This window comes from Brassica napus, chromosome A9, assembly GCF_020379485.1.
Source record: "Brassica napus cultivar Da-Ae chromosome A9, Da-Ae, whole genome shotgun sequence".
NCBI classification, from domain to species: domain Eukaryota; kingdom Viridiplantae; phylum Streptophyta; class Magnoliopsida; order Brassicales; family Brassicaceae; genus Brassica; species Brassica napus.
The window spans coordinates 43944792-43962758 of NC_063442.1; the positions used below are offsets into that span (position 1 = coordinate 43944792).

At 32.7% G+C, this 17967-nt stretch overlaps 3 protein-coding genes and 1 non-coding gene across 4 annotated transcripts; 3 read left to right on the plus strand and 1 right to left on the minus strand.

Moving 5' to 3' along the window:
* The first annotated feature begins 85 nt into the window (after nt 1–85).
* LOC106420043 (transcription repressor OFP12) lies at nt 86–1177 on the plus strand. Its single transcript, XM_013860878.3, has one exon. The coding sequence runs from the start codon at nt 164–166 to the stop codon at nt 971–973; it is 810 nt and encodes a 269-aa protein (XP_013716332.2). The 5' UTR covers nt 86–163; the 3' UTR covers nt 974–1177.
* Nucleotides 1178–3623: 2446 nt separating this feature from the next.
* TRNAN-GUU lies at nt 3624–3697 on the plus strand. Its single transcript has one exon. It is a non-coding gene; the product is annotated as a tRNA-Asn (tRNA).
* Nucleotides 3698–10198: 6501 nt separating this feature from the next.
* On the plus strand, nt 10199–13575 carry BNAANNG16210D (phosphatidylinositol/phosphatidylcholine transfer protein SFH10). The gene is made up of 7 exons (XM_013860850.3): nt 10199–10571; nt 10696–10813; nt 11332–11420; nt 11502–11548; nt 11649–11737; nt 12388–12521; nt 12730–13575. Exons 1-7 carry the CDS (start codon nt 10467–10469, stop codon nt 13396–13398), a joined length of 1251 nt encoding a protein of 416 aa, XP_013716304.1. The 5' UTR covers nt 10199–10466; the 3' UTR covers nt 13399–13575.
* Nucleotides 13576–15402: 1827 nt separating this feature from the next.
* LOC106419824 (vacuole membrane protein KMS2) lies at nt 15403–17943 on the minus strand. Its single transcript, XM_013860662.3, has 8 exons — nt 17704–17943; nt 17155–17366; nt 16900–16978; nt 16536–16823; nt 16305–16453; nt 16097–16213; nt 15837–16016; nt 15403–15760 (listed from the first exon to the last, which is right to left on the minus strand). Exons 1-8 carry the CDS (start codon nt 17750–17752, stop codon nt 15578–15580), a joined length of 1257 nt encoding a protein of 418 aa, XP_013716116.1. The 5' UTR covers nt 17753–17943; the 3' UTR covers nt 15403–15577.
* Nucleotides 17944–17967: the final 24 nt, after the last annotated feature.

The following is a 17967-nucleotide window of genomic DNA, read 5'->3' on the forward strand; positions in this document are numbered from 1 at the left end:
TGAACTGATTTCCTTCATGCATCCGGTAATGATTCATATAATTTTCATAATTTTGTGTAAGTTTGTATTTCATCTAAAATAAGTAGGCATAATAAAGATTAATATAATTTGGTTTTAACCTTTACAGCAACGCACGATGCATGGAGTAACCGAGTAAGCAAGTATGCAAATGAGTACATGGTCGTACTCGTGCATCATATATAAAGACATTCATGGCCACCTAGCTAATCCACTTGCTCAATACATTATCTCGTGGTCTCTCTCTAAAAAAAACACAATGCCAAGAATCATGTGGAAAGGCTTCCATCATTGCTTCCCATCAAATCTCAATAATCCCTCCTCATCTCCGTCGGACGCCGCCGTCTCCGACGACGATCCCAACCGTCCATCCATTCTTCTCATCAACAACTTCAACCTCCTCTACAGCGACTCCTCCCCCACTGACCGCCCCATATCCAAGCGCCTCATCGACGCCGAACCTTCCTCCACCACGACATTCACTGCCTCGACCTCCACCGCCGCTTATTCTTCTTCCGCGTCCTTCGATGAATCTGATGATTACGATTTTACCCCTGAACACTCTCCCCCTCCTGACTTAACCTCCGTTCTCGCCTCCCGTCGCTTCTTCGTCTCTTCCCCTGGCCGTTCTAACTTAATCACCGACTCGCCGGATCTCCGTCCCCGGTTTAACTACGAAACTGCCACTGCCACGACTACTACTAGGCTTCTCACTGGAGGAACCGCCGTGAAACAATATGTGCAATCTCCTGATCCTTACAACGACTTCAGGCGATCGATGCAGGAGATGCTTGACGCCGTTACAGACGCAGGAGATGTTCGCCGTTACGAGTTCTTGCACGAGCTGTTACTCAGTTACCTCTCATTGAATGCAGCAGATACACATAAGTTCATTATCAGAGCTTTCGCCGACATTCTCGTCTCTCTCTTATCGGACGGTCACCGGACAAGCTGACGTGGGATGTTTTCATGTTATGTAGTAAAAAAACTACTCATGTTATGTTTTTTTGGGATTAACGCTTTAGGACAAAAAAAATATTTTAATGTAATTATTGTGTAATGATACGAGAAAATCGAGAGAGGCGTGGGGTTTTGTCTCGATCGCATGCAGTTAGATTTGTTTTAAACCTTTTAAAATAAAACATGTATTGTGAAACTTCATTGTGGATTTATCGTTTTCATCTGAAATTTTGATACTCGTTTTATCATTTTGAAGTGATAAAATTTTCGCCAGGTGTAAGTGCCATGACAAACAAAGAAAACTATGTCGACTGACAATTGGTACTATTTCATCTGTCCTAACGTATCAATTATATATAGAATCTAAAAAAAATAGATTGACTTTCTTATGTTTTTCGTGCTGTTTTCACTTACATTCACATCGAAACAAGAACTAAAATGGACATATATATGATAAGTTTTACATAGAGTTTTTTTTATTTATTCATGATTTGTAATTTGTAAATTGTAGGTTGGATAAAAATATCACCAGTTTTTTCAATACGCTGGTTTAGTGCTATCATGGCGATAGACATATCCCATAGCTAGACGAACCATACAGTAGCATAATAAACACGAGTTCGACCAATAAGATGACCGTGATTGTGAAATTGGAACTTCTCGTAATTTAAATAAAATTTTGTATAAGTTTCTTGTTCTGCAATTGAACGAGGCAAATGAAATGCGTCCAAAAAATTATATGAATAATAAACTTGAACATGAATGTTGGACAAGGTTGAGTGGATATAGTATATAGAATGACTCCAAACCACGTCTTAAGGCATCGAGAGACTCTTGTCGCATAAAGGCGCGTATTATATTATTAAGACTTATTTAGTGAAATAGAGTAGCTTAATTTTTGTTCATAAAATACTAAGATTTGGATATTTAGATATAAAGTTGAATTGTGTAAATAATAGAGGAAATCTATTTACAAAAATGTTTTTATATAAAAATATATTCCGTGAATGAGAACATCAATCTTAAAATATTTAGAAAATCTTAGCCACGTTCATTTTATTGTTCAATTTTTCTTAAGAAAAGGAAGCACATCAAAACATGGCTTATTTAGGAATGATGATACATACAAGTAATATATTAATCACTCGTATTCACAAATATTGAGATCTGTTAAATTTGTGATTCTTCCCCATGCAAGAGATTTCACATAACACAAGGTGAGACAAAAAAAAACAAAATAAGAGAATCCTAAGATGGATGTTGGGTGAAGCCTTATAGCTAGGTCCATGCATATTTAGCCGAATTACTGATAATTGTTCATTATGAGAGATAACTCAATTAGCCAAGCCAGATTATTAAAAGTAAATTAGAAGTATAAAAAGCATAAGATTATGTATATTCGATTTGTGCAAGACTTTAAAAGCACACTAACATTATTTTTTAAGCAAGCATACGGTTTTTGGCGCAGGAACTAAGCAAATTGCTTGTCTTATATACAATATAAGTTGGTATAATTAGTGCCTGATTTTAGGCCGCTTGTCTCCAACTCTACCTGGCCAAGTATATGTATATATGTTTGTGTGACATATGTGTGTTGCTCACATGTGCTTGAGAGAGATAAGTCTAGAGATATAGAAGAGTCGTGATTTACATATATATATGATATGCATATGATATACTATACATATTGCCTTTAATTATGCTGTTTGGTGATTCCAGTATAAAAAATTATTCATCAGACTAATTAAACTAATACATATGGTTGACTGAAACATGTGATATAGCATATGCTGCAAAGGCGAAAATAAAGAGTTTTTTTCCTTCAACCTTCTTTTTTTTTGATCGAAATACTTCAACCTTCTTAACCAATGATTTTTAGCATTCGATTTTACAGTTGTAACTGTGTCTCCAGTCAAGTTCAACTCTCGCTCATATGGTTACCCTTATTTTAATTTAGTGAAAATAACTAAATAAAAAACTTTGAATCCAATTCATGAAGTAAATCCATCTTGAAAAAAATGATGATCTAAGAAATTGATAATCTTATTATATTCAAGATATTATAATATAAGTTTTTTCTTTCGTATAGCATTTAAACTGCGACTTATTTGGATTGATATAATTGTATGTCCTGTTTGAAAAATATCTAACTTACTTATAATTAATAAACTAGATTTCGATCCGCGCAACCACGCAGGTTTTTCTTTTCATTTATTTTTATATAAATATTTTGTTTTCAATTCTAAATTGGTATATATTATAATACATATGTGTCTATCAATTTTTAAAACATAATAAATTTATTGTATATTTTTTTCTTTGAATATATTGTTTCAAAGTTTCACATGTATTTTTATCTTTTTCTATATATATATTTTTAGATTATTATTTCATTATTAAAATCATAACTATATATACATAAGTTAGTAAAATATTGTTTTATTGTCATATTCAAACATATTGTAATATTTTACAAATTTAGAAAGTTTTTAAAAAATTAAACTTTTCGCTTCATAGATAAAAGATATTGTGACTTCTGTTTTAATATATAATTAATATATAAGATAAAAGTAAAAATTCATAATTTCATATGGTGGCGTTTTACATTGTGAAGAATAATATTAGTCGCATTAGAGTTAACGCAAGCTGGAATAGCTCAGTTGGTTAGAGCGTGTGGCTGTTAACCACAAGGTCGGAGGTTCGACCCCTCCTTCTAGCGCAGTTTTATGTTTTTATCTTCTTGACTTCTTGAATCAATCAAGTCTCGTGAACGAATTTGTATGCATTTCACTTTTCACAAAAGCCTGTCCTCTAACTGTTTGAAAATTTCAATTAAACAGACGAAGATCATCAAGAGAAATCTTCTCACGGTTATGTTATGTACAAGACCAATCATCTTTGTTTGCTCGTCGTGGATTCTTGAACTGTGTCGGTGCTTCGTTCTTGGCCACATTTGAGTTTTCGGGATTACATGCAGAGGAGAAGTATGATGCAGAGAAGGAAAGAGTTGTTGGTGCCATCGAATCGATTCGTGATTATTTGAGCAAGTGGAGAGGGCAGAAGAGTGTAGCTGGAGAAGTAACATTCTTCCTCTTTTGTTTTCATGTTTTGACAGTTGATGAATGAAGCTGAATGATATTTATAGTAATTCATCTTTATCAAAATGCACCATATAGTTTGTGATTTGATCAATTAAGCCCCCTTTAGTGAGGAAATTGATCTACTAACTACAGCGAATTTCTATGTTACAAACCCTTCTTGTGGAAAGAGGCAACGGAATGTACATATGAAGCCCAACATTTTTGTTTATACTGGGAAAATAGGCTATGGTTTGTGCTTATGTGTTTTAACAAAAATTCAAATGTCCATGGGCCGACGCAATTGTTATATTTCTCATTTTATTGTTTTTCATACCTGCTATGTTTTAAACATTATATACATGCTATGTTCGTCTCACATTTATAAATCAATCCCAACAATTACCTTCTCCAATATATCAATGTATTTGTGTTGACTACCTTTCCGAACGGGTATGGAAGGAGGAACCAATTATATGTAATCACCTATGTATTGGCTATAAGAAAAGGCAGAACACTTAATTCATCTCTAATACATTGTTTGATCAGTCAAAGATATGTAAAAATGTGAAATGATGCGATAAATATCGAATGTTTAACAAACGCCACTAACTCAGTGAAAGTATCATTGTTTCTTGTCACTTACATCGATTTCAAAATTTGAAATTAGATATTAGAACCCAACAGAAAGGAGAAGATGAAATCGAGTTTGTAGGAAGTTTCGTAACATATGAAAGAAATGTTTAGTGAGAATGAGAAGAAGTAAGTAAGAGTCTTGAGGGGTCACGTGAGTTGTTGTTGACATAATGCGTCAGACCAACTTAACTAGTATAATATTTCCAAAAGTGGCTAAGTCAATTATTACTGTAATAATAATGTCACCACTGTTCAAAATCTATAACTAATTCACATTTGAATAGGTTAATAGATTGTAATCAGAGCTGATCGTACATAGTTGATTGTATGTACGTTTAACAGAGGTGAAATTGAAATTTTCAATTTCAGAGAACAGTCTAGTTTTTTCCTATTTATTGATTAGTCATAATTTTAAAATAGTCAACGTAAATTTCAAAATTACTATCAAAATAACATTAGATAAATTATCATGTGATTTTTTGGTTAAGTAATCATTGAGTTAACCGAATAGATCTCAACATACATTGTTTGATTACTGATGAAATCGAGATTTTAAAGAAAACAGTTCATGAATAAAAGGGTTGGTCAACTATGCATGCAAATTTATTTGAATTAAAGGTTATTTACAATCGTCATTAAAAGATAACCAAACTAAATAAGTACTACTTAAATGCAATAAGTGTGTTATAAATGAACAAACAAACATAATCATGTGACTTTTCATGCGATTAATAATGAAAAGTTTGAAATTAACTCGAAGTCGTCGCATTGTATATTACTAATAAATACTTCCTCCTTCCATGCAGATAGTATTTTATAATCATCTCTTCCAAAATATGGGTAAATACAAACAGAAGAGCCATAAAAGTAAAAGGTCACTCATGAGTCATGATATAGTTAAATATGTACTTTATTTTATTTAAGTAAGTATGCTTTTATTTTCATCAAAGATACATTTTGATATCACATTCAATTATTTGTTCACGGGCTTCATCCTCTTTTCCTCCAGCTTTTCATTTATGTACATGCCTCTGTTTTCTTATTAATTTCCAGGATGAAGTTATTAGTTTTGATCAAAAGTAAGACTTCTATTTATCTTATTTTCTGTTAAGAAAAAACCGGACATCTGTTTTTGAAAGAATAATACTCCCTCCGTCTCTTTATAATTGACGTTTTAGCATTTTGATTTTGTTTCAAAATATTAGACGTTTCCTAAAATATAGGCAAATAATAACTAAAGTTGATTTCATTTATCCTTGTGTTATGATCTGTCGTAATAATGAGTTGTATATACAAAATGATAGATTAGGCACTGTCTTAATCTCCTAAATTTGTGTGAAAAATTGTTAAACGTCATTTAAAAGAAAACAGAGGGAGTATTTGATTAAGAAAATATTTAGTTCATAAAAACAAAGATTTACCTATTGTCTAGAAGAGAAAAAGAAACACGTTTATGATAAACGTTGCGGATGTGAACAATTTGGCATTTTGCTATTCGGGTGTGACACTATTTTGTTGAATTGAATGATCTCTATCATTATGATAATCTTTTATACTTATTTTATAGTTTTACATCATTTATATCATAATTCTTTTAAAAATATATATATATTTCTTATCAGATTCGCTCGCTACATAGTGGATTGAGTATCATACTAACTAGTCCGGGTTTAAAAAGACTTTTGACTAATATTAGAAACAATCAAATATCTATTATTAAATTAACATGTAAACTGTTTGGCTAAGCAGTAAAAAAATATTACCAACAAAAATCAAACCCAAAACAGATAGGTTTACCCGATGCTCCAAGTTAGTACTTACCATTAGCTATCTCTATCTTGGTTAATTCTTTCATATTTGGTCAAAGAAGTTTGAAATGGTATGGATAAGAACAATTAAATGAACCAAAGATTATGCATATGAAATCTTATAGCCAATATGAAAAATAATACAAAAGAAAAACACAAGGTCACTATATTCTACTTGAAGGTACACCTTTGCTGATACGAATATTTGATTTTGTGCTGTTGGCTGTCAAAGACATAGACTTTTAAACTGTCGTTTCCACTTCCTACTGATGAACCTTTGTATTCTTATCAAATATCACCAAACTTTAATTTTATAACTTGGACCGTTGTGAGTTGTACGATATTTTAATTATTAACTACGTGTACAGATTGTCCATGCCGTGCTATCACAATTTCACAAGATAGTTCATTGGTCTCAGTGTTCAATGATCTCTCTTACTCTCATTTTTCAAGAGTCTATTATTCAAATTGTATAAGAAAACTACAGACTCCAAACAATATTTGGTAGAGAAAACAATAGATCGATAAAATCAAATTATAATCTACACACTAGATTTTGACCCGTGCTTGGAAAGCGCGGAGTTATTAGATTATATTATAATACAAAGTTTTATTATATCGAAAAATATAATTTTTAACAGCTATATAATCTATAAATTAGTTTATTTAAGATTTTATATGTACACTTTTACGTAAGTTTCTTTTCGACATGAGAATTATATCCGGATCAAAAAACAAACCAACCGATCCAAAATTATAGGTTTAGTTCATGTCCACAGAAGATAACCTATTGGTTTTTTTTTTACCCGCAGGTCTTTGTTTGAGTCTGTGTCCTACCCTAGACCCGATCATAAATATATGTTTATTAGGTATATTTGAATATTTTGAATATGTTTCCGGTATTATGGATATTGTTTTTAAGTTTTTGGTTTACGATTAGAGTTTTGATTTCAGGTAAATTTTTCAAATTAAAAAAAAAATTGGGTATTTGGATAAAATTTTGGATATTTTTCAGTTCATCGTATCAGATTTTGAATAAGATTTTAAATTTTTAGGTATTTGAACTTTTTTGGTATTTGTTTGGAGTTTCAAATACTTTTCGTGTTTCGGGTATTTTCAGATTTTTTATATATTTCAAATTCTTTTAGGATCTTAAATACCCGAACAGATGTGGACACATTACGTTCATATCAGGTCCAACAACCTTTTGATATAATTTTTAAAGTTATTGTACAAAAACATGGTTGATGAAATATTTTTCTGAGTAAAGATATCATCAGAAATAATATTAAGATCTGTTAAAAATATTTAAAATATTGTACGTTTAGAATGATTAATGTATTATCAGAAAAATAATAAATAGTTATACATAACTCCAACAACTTTTTTATATTAGATTTTTTAAAACTCTTTCCTTTTTAATAGTATTGATTGTTGTAAGTGAAAAGTATATAAAAGTATAATATCTAAACAAATAATTTTCAAAATCTTGAATAATCAATATTGATATCGTGAAGTCGGTTTAGCTTTAATAGAACCAATGAATTTCTTCATTTTTTGAAGGTAACATGAATATTCAGAAAAATCATTTTTAAATATGAAAATATTATCAAACTATAGATGGTTGAAAGTTTAGTATATGATATGAGATTTTAGTGGGAAAGTTTATATATGATATAATTACTTTATTATAAACGAAAGAGGAAGTTAGAATGTACACATATATGTCTTGTAATTTATCTTGCTTTAAATTATATATTATATGATAAAAGTGATAATATAAAACATTAGTTTCAATGCTTTTACGATTAAAAATCAAAATGATAAATATAGTAATAGTAATGATTAGGATTTAAGAGTGAGATTTAAACAAATAAAAGAATTGACTAAATTATTGTTAGAAAAATATATGGTAACATATTGCTAGTATAAATTTAAGGTAAGACCAAAAATAATGAATTAAATGAAAGGGTCCAAACAACTTTTATAGGTAGATTTTTTTAGACTCCTTCCCTTTTAATAGTATTGATTATCAAGTTCCGAAAAAACCAAAAAAAACTCGAACGTTTTATTATAACGAGATCAGATAAACTCGAACGTTTTATTATAGCTATACAAGTTGGAAAATATATTAAGCTTGTATATTACTCCCTCTGTACCTTAAAGATCAATTTTTTAGAAGAAAAAAAAATTGTTTGAAAAAGATACATTTTTTACATTTTCAATACATTAATTAATGAAAAATTATACTTTTCAAAATTAATAAAATTTCATTGGTTAAAAGTTATTGGAAATAGTTAATTAGGAAAAACAATGTATTGGAGAATATAATTTTAAATGTTTTCTTAATAAGTGTGAAAAAACTATAACATGGATCTTTTAGGAATATAGGGATTAAAACAAAATTTACCAAAACATGTTATGATTCTTTGTCAAGTATAGAGTGAAAATAGAATTTTTAGGTTCGCTTGATAAAAAACAATAGAGAATTATATCTCATTAATTAATTTCAGACTAAAAATTCAATAGATTAATATTTTACTAATTTCATTAATACGTTTAAAATATTACAACCGGTTATTAATTAACTTTAATAGGTCCGATGTTTGCTTTCTTTGTTTTTTTTTGTCGTTGTTTGTTGTTTCTGTAGGAGTGACAAAGTGATGGCATTTAATTTCTTTGAAGCTACTTTTTTGGCATTTAATTTCTTTGAAGACTACTTAATAAACTAAAATTATGCGTAATTACTACGCCGGGGACAAAAGTGATGTGAATTAAATCCGATTCATAGCACGAGAGACACCTGCCCAGTCAACCTATCTATTGACCATTTCTTGTTTCCTCTTTTAAAGTATGTCATATACGTATCTTCACATGTTTTACGTATATCATCCGTGTATTTATCAAGACTGTGTGAATAATATTTGTAAATTTCTTCGCGTTCTTTAGCTTTTACCATCTTCGACAATACAATGTTGTTTTGATGTAAAATGATACTTTCAATAAGCAATAGCTTGTGTCTGAAGCAAAGTAACATGTTGATTTAAGATCCGATGTTATCATGATTTCACACCCATTGAAGTAAACAATTGTCATGTTTTGTTTATATGTTCATGCGAAACAAGTTGGACTAGTTTAATTTGATATAAATATATATTGTTTGAAACCTCAATAATAATACGTTAGTTCTAGACTTGTAGTATACTATAGCATATACGTGGAAAAAGAAGAATATGTTTGTTGTAGTAGACGTCAACAAAAAGAAGAATATGTTTGTTGCGCTAACAACAATATTCATCCATTTCAAAGGGAAAAAAGAGAGATTGATGTGATCAAATATTATTGCTTTTAGAAACTACTATTGAAAGTTCAACGAGTTTTTAAGTAAAAGTCGAATCCTTGTAAAAATGTCTGTTCCAACGGGCAAGCAGCTGTTATAAACTCTTCACGCCGTTTGACCTCTTTTTGACCTTCTATCTTTGAAAAAAATTATATGTTCTTAATTACTCCCTTCCTATCATGTAACTTTTATTTGATTCTATGTTTTCAAAAAAAAAAAAATCATTTCATTAGGCTCTCGGTAATATTATGTTAAGTATATCCACTTTCCTTTTTGCTTGTTTACAAAACAAAAGTTGATGAAAATTATTTTTTTGCTTATTAAATTAATATATCAATAAAATATTCAAGACATGACCATGAGTCCATGACATTGGGCTAGAGTAGTTTCAACGGCGTCAGCTGCCGTTAACCTCAATCACCAAAATATATACAACAAGGGAATCTCTTTCTCTCTCACACCATTCTCACTTCCATTTTTTTTTTCAAAATCTCTTTTTCCCACACACATTCTCTCTCTAGCTTGAAGAACAAGCTTGGTATAGTTGTTTCAACGGGCTATTTTATCAATCTCTTTCACAAATAAAGAAGAAGGAAGAAGATATCTTTGAGTTGATATCTCAAGAAAATGGGGAAGAAAGAGCAGAAGGATCATTCAACAGTAGAGAGCGTCGACAAAGTTGAAGCGGTTCTTCATCTCCTTCGTAAACATTCTCCTCTCACTCTCAAACAGGTTTGTTTACTAATGCATTAGCCCACTAATCTTTTCATTAATTTAGCTACTGGTTTATTTTTTATGTATTGATTTATTTGGTACTCTATTTAATTTTTGTTATTGTCGGGTAATATTATTGCAGGAGAAGTTCTGTAACAGAGCTTGTGTCAGTAGATTCTTGAGAACAAAAGGAGACAATGTGAAGAGAGCAGCTAAACAGTTAAGGTCTTGCCTTTCATGGAGATCTTCTCTTGGCATCGGTATATTGTCTCTCTCTCTCTCTCTTAAAAACCTTATTCATATAGTCTATGCACGTATATTTGCAGTCTTTATCAGTATATATGATGTTCTTCTACGTATATGTTAATATACATAAATACATGTGTATATATATTTATTCGTGTACTAACACGCGTACGTTACATTTTCAGAGGTCCAAAGCTTTATTTAAATAAACGGTCAATTTTTTAAAAACAATCAAAAGTGAGGATAAAAATAACATAAAGCTTAAAGTTAGCATGGTGTTGTAGTGTATAGATAGGTGGTAGATTTGTTAGTGGCTATAGTTTTGATATTTGTATTTCTTTTGTGTAATTAGAACAGACGTTTCGTTGCTTTTTCTCGGGTTTTGATGTGTCCCATGTTTGAACATCGAGCGTTAAAGTGAATATCCACTCATTATGACACCCACTTATTTTAACCTCTTCTGTTTAATTTTCAAGATTCTGTTTTACCTTTTTCTTTTGAAATTTATTATAAATATATTAACATGCTACAGAGAGCTTGATCGCCGACGAGTTCACGGCGGAGCTAGCTGAAGGTCTTGCCTATGTCGCCGGTCTTGACGACGAGTGTAGACCCGTTTTGGTAACTTAATGTTTCTCACCTTTTTATGATTTTGTTTATCATTTATTCCCAAAAACCTAAATTAATACATTTTTCTCTTAGGTTTTCCGCATTAAACAAGATTATCAGAAGTTACATACGCAGAAACAGTAAGCATAAATCACCATATACACAAAATAAAACATCAAATATCAAATAAAAGAAATTCTCAAAATTAATCTATATTGGTTTAATTTTTTTCTTAAAAAGGTTGATTCGCTTGGTGGTCTTTACATTGGAGGTGGCAATCTCAACCATGTCCAGGAACGTCGAAGAATTTGTCATCCTTTTCGATGCTAGTAAGTTCGATATCTATCTTTTGTTGTAGGAAAACTATTTAGGAAAACAAGGTTTCTAAATAAAGGAGAAAAAGTGAAAAAATTCAAAAAAGTATAAGTAACTATTTCTGTTTTGTCTTTTATCCTCAATGGTAATATTGTCACGGTGAGTGAATATGAAACACAAATGTCTATTTTTAACCAAAAGAAGATTGGTAAAATTTGGGGACCGGAACATGTCGGAACCCCGGCAGGAAAGTAGGAGAGATAACGCTCTGAAATTGTCCGTAGTATCCCTGTTTAGTCTCGGTCACACGAATCACAGTCTCAAACTATTGAGGGTAGTATTGGCATTAACTTATGTCAAGCTTCTACAGTTGTTGCAGCACTTCTCAAACACTGATAGTACTGTTCAGCTTTTCATTAAATGTTCCTCTTCTGATCCTCTGTAACTCCTACAGTACACCTTCCATTTTCATGCATTATTTATTTTTTAAATTTAAGATTATCATTGACCAAAATTTTTTTTTTAAGATTATCAAATATTGAACAAACAAATACTTGCGTTCATATTTTTTTTCAGTCTTTGTAACAAAGGTTATTATTCATTCCATACACACGTTGATTGTGAATGGTTAGCTAATATTTTTTCAACTATTTTGAAATTTCAGGCTTATTCAAATCAGCATCAGCCTTCATGAACATACTTGTGACTACACTCAGAATAGTTGCAGAGTATTATCCTTGTCGTCTTTACAAAACTTTCGTCATCGATCCTCCTTCTCTTTTCTCCTACCTTTGGAAGGTAATTAATTTGACAATTGCATTACTATCATATACGAAATATTATAGTAAACTTAGCTGTACATCTAACGTGACTGCATTTTTGAAAATTTGAATATAGTTAGCATAAGTCAAAGTGTTAGTTCACCTATCTAAAGTAACGTAAGTACGTAACATCAAGACTTTTTAAGTTGAAGTCAGTGAGACTGATCCTCTACGTTCACGTGTAGGGTGTTCGTGCATTCGTGGATCTGTCACCGACCACGACGATTGTATCGATGTTAGACTTCCAAAACTTGTATGACTACGACGACTTCACTTCATCATACCCATCACGAGTCTCCTCCCTCCGTTTCGACAAGTCACCAACAAAACCAACGGACAAGATTAGCTCCTCCGCATCCTCTAGGTTCGCCTTCACCGTGTCCCGCGACGGTCTCGACACGGTCAAACCGTGGTGCCTCACTCTCACCGACACGTCATCGTCGTCCAAACTCGGACACACGAGCGCGTACATCTCACCGCTAAACGCGCGTTCTTTCTCCTTCGCGTCACCCGCGGCTAGGCGCGAGCCCATCGATGGACCAAGGAGAAGCTTTTTCGCTTCCACGCCGATGCCAGCTAGGACTAGCGACCGTCACTCTATCGGAACCCTCCGTGACCCGCGGATACCTCGCCCGTCTTTCTTCCAGTCTCCGGCGGTGTTTTTCCGGCGAGAGTCACAAGTTAGTAAAACTGAGAAGCCGCGAGATTCGTTCGTTCCTTTTCTCAAGTTTTATCGTAGGCCGTACGATGAGATGACTTATAGGTCAAAGATGCGGCCCCCACTCGGTGGTCTTGTCTCTATTGTTTCTAGCCAGATCAGACGCCGCCACGTGTCTTTATCTCAAAGGTTCTAACTCATGAAGCTATCAACCAGTTAAAGAAGTACGTAGTATAGTATATAACTTTTGTTACCATTTTGTGGCCATTTTATTATGAGAGTTATCCATTATTGTTTGTTTCTATCATATGTATGTTTAGTTCGTCAAGATGTATTTCTAATAATTTTGATCAATTGTTTATTTATTCAGCAACTTTTTTCTATTGGTTTGATTTCTTCAACTATCTAAATTATTCCAAACATTTTTGAACTTTCAATGCGTTGTATAAGTTATGATTTGAATTTTAATACTTTAGCTTTTTTTTCATACATGATTATAGTTAATAATTACCATGGCCACAGTTCGGGATAAGCATGCAAAAAGTCTTCGTTTTGAAGAAAAGACAACGTGGTCGTGACGGAGAATGGTTCTTTTGGGGAAATTCAAATGAGAAAAATGCGATGTTGCCGTTGTTTCTTTATTCATACAAGTACCTACATGTGACCCCATTATTTACTAATCATAAAATAAATAAATAAATAAGCAAACCGTTGACAAATAATCTTATAGTAGTAAAAAACTGAAAAGAAAGTGTAAGCAGTTAAAGTTTTTCGTTTATTTTAGCTAAAAGACAAATAAAGAGACATTTGATGTTCTTGAATCCATTCACTAACCTTGTATGAGAAAGCTACGTATATGCACTTTAATTGAAATATGTATACACATTACCCTTATAATTTTTTACTTCGTTTCTTTGTCAAACCTATTTCTTTGTCAAACCTACTTAGTTATTTATTCAGAATTAGTCCCAATGGAGGAGGACCTCGTAAAAAGCTGAGATACATACATAAACTTAACCCTTGCATTTTTTTTCAAAATAATTTCAAATTTAACGCAAAAGGATTCAGATATGTAAATAAGCCATAGAGGTTATGGGTTTGACAGTACTTTATCCAACTAGTTTTAATATTTGTTAGGAATATGTGTAAACTGAGTAAGTGTATAATGTTATAATTGAATGAAAAGGTCAAGGTGGACTTTCTTCTGTTTTGTAGTGGTTGTGTGTATTTGCATGGTGTTGCATTATAATATTAAGTGTACTATTGCAAGCAAAATTATACTATTAAGATACTTTTATATCATCATAGAGAAATGCGTATTATGTCTTGGAGCAATTGTCTTCATTGCATCAAGGTTTATTGAAAATCACATTTGTGAAGCGATATGACGTAACCTGGGTTAAGCATTTTCTTTTTGGAATTACGCATATGTATTTTTATCCAAGTATACTTATTTTTCATAAAGTTAAATTAAAATGGCCTTTACTTGCATAATTTTCGGGGTCATTTTCTTTTTGTTCAACTGTTGATATGTGTGTCTTCTTCGCATGGGGAAAATAATCTAAAGACAGATGAACAGTTTCTTTTTGTTACTCTTCTCGACTTTTATTCTTTGTCGATTTCTGCAGTAATGAGTTCTCATTTGTCCCTTTCGTTTGTTACTTTATGTAGTAATTTCATAAAATTCATTTCTTCTTTTAAACGAAACTATATCTTTGAAGTAAATTGATTTAGCTTGCGGACAAACTCATTAATTTTGTTAGTTTTTTTGTTAATACCATTGGTTAAATGTTGGTTACTTTCCAGTAACTTTGTCTGCGATAAAAAAAAAGAGTGAGAATTAATACTCCTTATCCGGAATTAACTAGAAACTTGAAATCCAAGTAATATTGGAAGCATCATATGGGGACTTTAACCAACCCCTAAGTTTCTTCTTGATTTAACATATATGCATTTTAATCTTGGAGTTTTTTAGTTGATCAATTTATTTCTGAACAACAAAATATATCTTAAACTGAAGAGACTATGAACAAGATTAATTAATATTCCACAGTAACCGAAATTCTTGATAAAAAAATAGTTGAAATAATCACAATATTAATTTATATTCCACACTAACCAAAACTTTTGATAAAAAATAGTTGAAATAATCGCAATGTTATACTTGTGAAAACTAATGATTAAAAATGTGAAACCATCATGAAACAAACCAAAGTTAGTACTTTCTTTAAACTCCCAATTTTTCTCTTCTATGTTTTCTTCTCAGGACACATTTTCTATTTTTTTTGGTTCTCAGATGAAAAGCAGCACAAGCTTATGTGGTTTCTATGAAAAAGAAAAACCAAAAGTTAGAAATTATCAATAAACTTCTTGGACTAATTCGATTTCTTTGAGACTGGCGACGACTTCTTCTTGGTCAAGGCATCTAATTCTTTTTCTTGTTGCTTCTTGAGGTATCTCTGCGCAGTTGCAGTCACAATCTGGCCGAAGAAATTCAAAAGCATCAGCCACACGACTCCATTCCACACGGATGCAAAAGAAAGATCCCATTTCTTTACCTGAGAACCAACAAAACAATCATTTAACAATGCAAAACGTTATTTGCTGAAGTAAAGAGAAACAAGAATCTCTTACATTGATGTCAGAGGTCACTGGAGGTGAAGCAATCAAGTACTTCTCCTTCATTAAGCGGAGTTTGGCTGCGAGCGCAGGCAACGCAGTAGCAAAACCAGGCACAAAGCTTAATATATATATCAGCTCGTTCTCTATCCAGTCAAGAAGCTGATTGTTACATACACATATGATGAAGACCGTCTGCAAAAACAGCAAGAGTTTGAGATCAACCCTGAAGGAAAGTGCCACAAAACAAAAGTACTATGGAAACGCTAACAAACCTGAATATGCGTTTTGATGATTGCCTTTCCAAGCAACGTTGCAAGGAAAAACTCCCAGAATGGTTTCTCGAATTGTCCACACATGATTCCAGCAAGGTCGAATAATGGGTTAGGAACCTGAGTTGTAAGGACACGTTGCACCAAAATCATAAGTTTTCTGGAATCATAAGAAGCACTGAATTGTTCAGAAGGCGCATCAGAAACATACCGAAGCAAGAACCAGAATAGTGAAGAAGTTGAGGTATTGTGAGTGTGACAATAACCAGCCTTTGAGATTATTTAATCGTCTACCAATGAATCCACTACCGTCACCACCACATGTTTCCAGCTCTTCCATTTTTCCTCCGGAAAGACTCGCTGCAAAGAAGCCAAGAGTATTAGCAGCTCACTCCCTTAGCTTCTTCATAAACAAACATCAAGTAAGTTTTGAGTCTTTTACCTGCCCTTGAGATAAAGTAAGGAGGGAGCTCTCCCAACGCTGTTCCTAAACCCCAAAGAACGGCCTCTATCTGAACCTGAGGCAGTATGCTGCTAAGAGGAACTCCTGACGAGAAAACTGGTGGGCCAAACTCGTTGCAAGGTTTATCAAGCCACGAGGGGCTTCTCTTCAGCTGGATTGTGTCGTAGATTGCGGTTTTTAAATCGACGCGACCGCACGTCATTGCTTTTATGGTGAATAATGCAATGTGAGGACCCAAGTAAAGAACAAATGTATGCAAACCAGATCCTGAAATCGTCAAAAAGTATTGTTAGTATTCATCAAAACAATATCAGCCTTGAGGGTGTTTAAAACATATTCTTACCAAGACCAATTGAGGATGCAACACCTAAGAAGATCCACCATAGCCCAAATCTAACGTACTCAGAGAGTTCCTCAAGGTGCTGCACTTGGTAGAAAATAAATAGATATTACAATTTGCTTCATCCAAATATGTAAAATTCAAATAAAGAAGCGAATGAGCTAACAGCTAAGATCACAAGCAGAGTTTTATTTCCTTTGTAACCACTCCCTTTGCCTAAAGCTACACACAGACAGAAACGGTTTTAAGCTATTTTACCTTAACGTGTGGGCCATCGAGGGTCACAAGCAGAGCTGAAACTACCGCAAAAACGATAGTGAAGAGCATAAACAAGCCGCCGTTAGCAAGAAGGTAGGAGGCAGATCTTCTTAGATAAAGAAAAACAGCAGCGACAAATAGTCTAAAGGTCTTGAAAGGCTGCGAGGTCAATGTGAGTTTCTCTAGATCCTGTTGATGCTTCTCTCGCAAACCTGGCATAAAAAAAAACATAGAGACTATTACTTTTTAGACAAACAAAAACTCAAAACTCATGAATCAAATCAAACACCAATGGATCTCTCTGTCTATTCATATCAATTGGGATAATCATCTAAGAATGCGCGAACATCAATGAATCATATCGATCTGATCCAATGTTCAACCCTAAAAAGTTTCAAACTTTACTCAATAAAAGAGCTGCTACATCGTTTAGACAACCACTCAAGCTCTAAAAATCCATGATCTCTGTCTAATTATACCAATCAGATTCAATGTAGGAAGTTTAAACCTAAAGTTTGAAACTTTATGAAGGGGAACGAAGAAGGGCACCTGAGATTGCAGGATTTGTTGTAGAAGAAGCACGTTTCGAAGAACCCATCTTCCAGAGGCAAATTTTGTCGATTCCTACTGAAACTCTGGGCTCTGATGAACACTGGGTATGTTGGTGGAGCTTGGAATTGAATCGAAATCAATGTCTCGATCTCGATTTGAAAGTTACGTCTTTTTTTTTTTTTTTTCCTATTCTTCTCTTCTCCTGTGTTTACGGTGTGCGACCAAAATATCAGGTTCCTGTTTTGTTGGGCGTGTTTGGTT

What these genes read in the sequence shown, in the direction of transcription:
- BNAANNG16210D (XM_013860850.3), top strand. Translation starts at nt 10,467, where the DNA reads ATGGGGAAGAAAGAGCAGAAGGATCATTCAACAGTAGAGAGCGTCGAC. An exon ending in CTCCTCTCACTCTCAAACAG is followed by an intron (nt 10,572 to 10,695) that starts GTTTGTTTACTA and finishes ATATTATTGCAG; the next exon opens with GAGAAGTTCTGTAACAGAGC. An exon ending in GAGATCTTCTCTTGGCATCG is followed by an intron (nt 10,814 to 11,331) that starts GTATATTGTCTC and finishes AACATGCTACAG; the next exon opens with AGAGCTTGATCGCCGACGAG.
- LOC106419824 (XM_013860662.3), bottom strand. Translation starts at nt 17,752, where the DNA reads ATGGGTTCTTCGAAACGTGCTTCTTCTACAACAAATCCTGCAATCTCA. An exon ending in TCGATGGCCCACACGTTAAG is followed by an intron (nt 16,979 to 17,154) that starts GTAAAATAGCTT and finishes TACCAAGTGCAG; the next exon opens with CACCTTGAGGAACTCTCTGA. An exon ending in TGCATCCTCAATTGGTCTTG is followed by an intron (nt 16,824 to 16,899) that starts GTAAGAATATGT and finishes TGACGATTTCAG; the next exon opens with GATCTGGTTTGCATACATTT.
- LOC106420043 (XM_013860878.3), top strand. Translation starts at nt 164, where the DNA reads ATGCAAATGAGTACATGGTCGTACTCGTGCATCATATATAAAGACATT.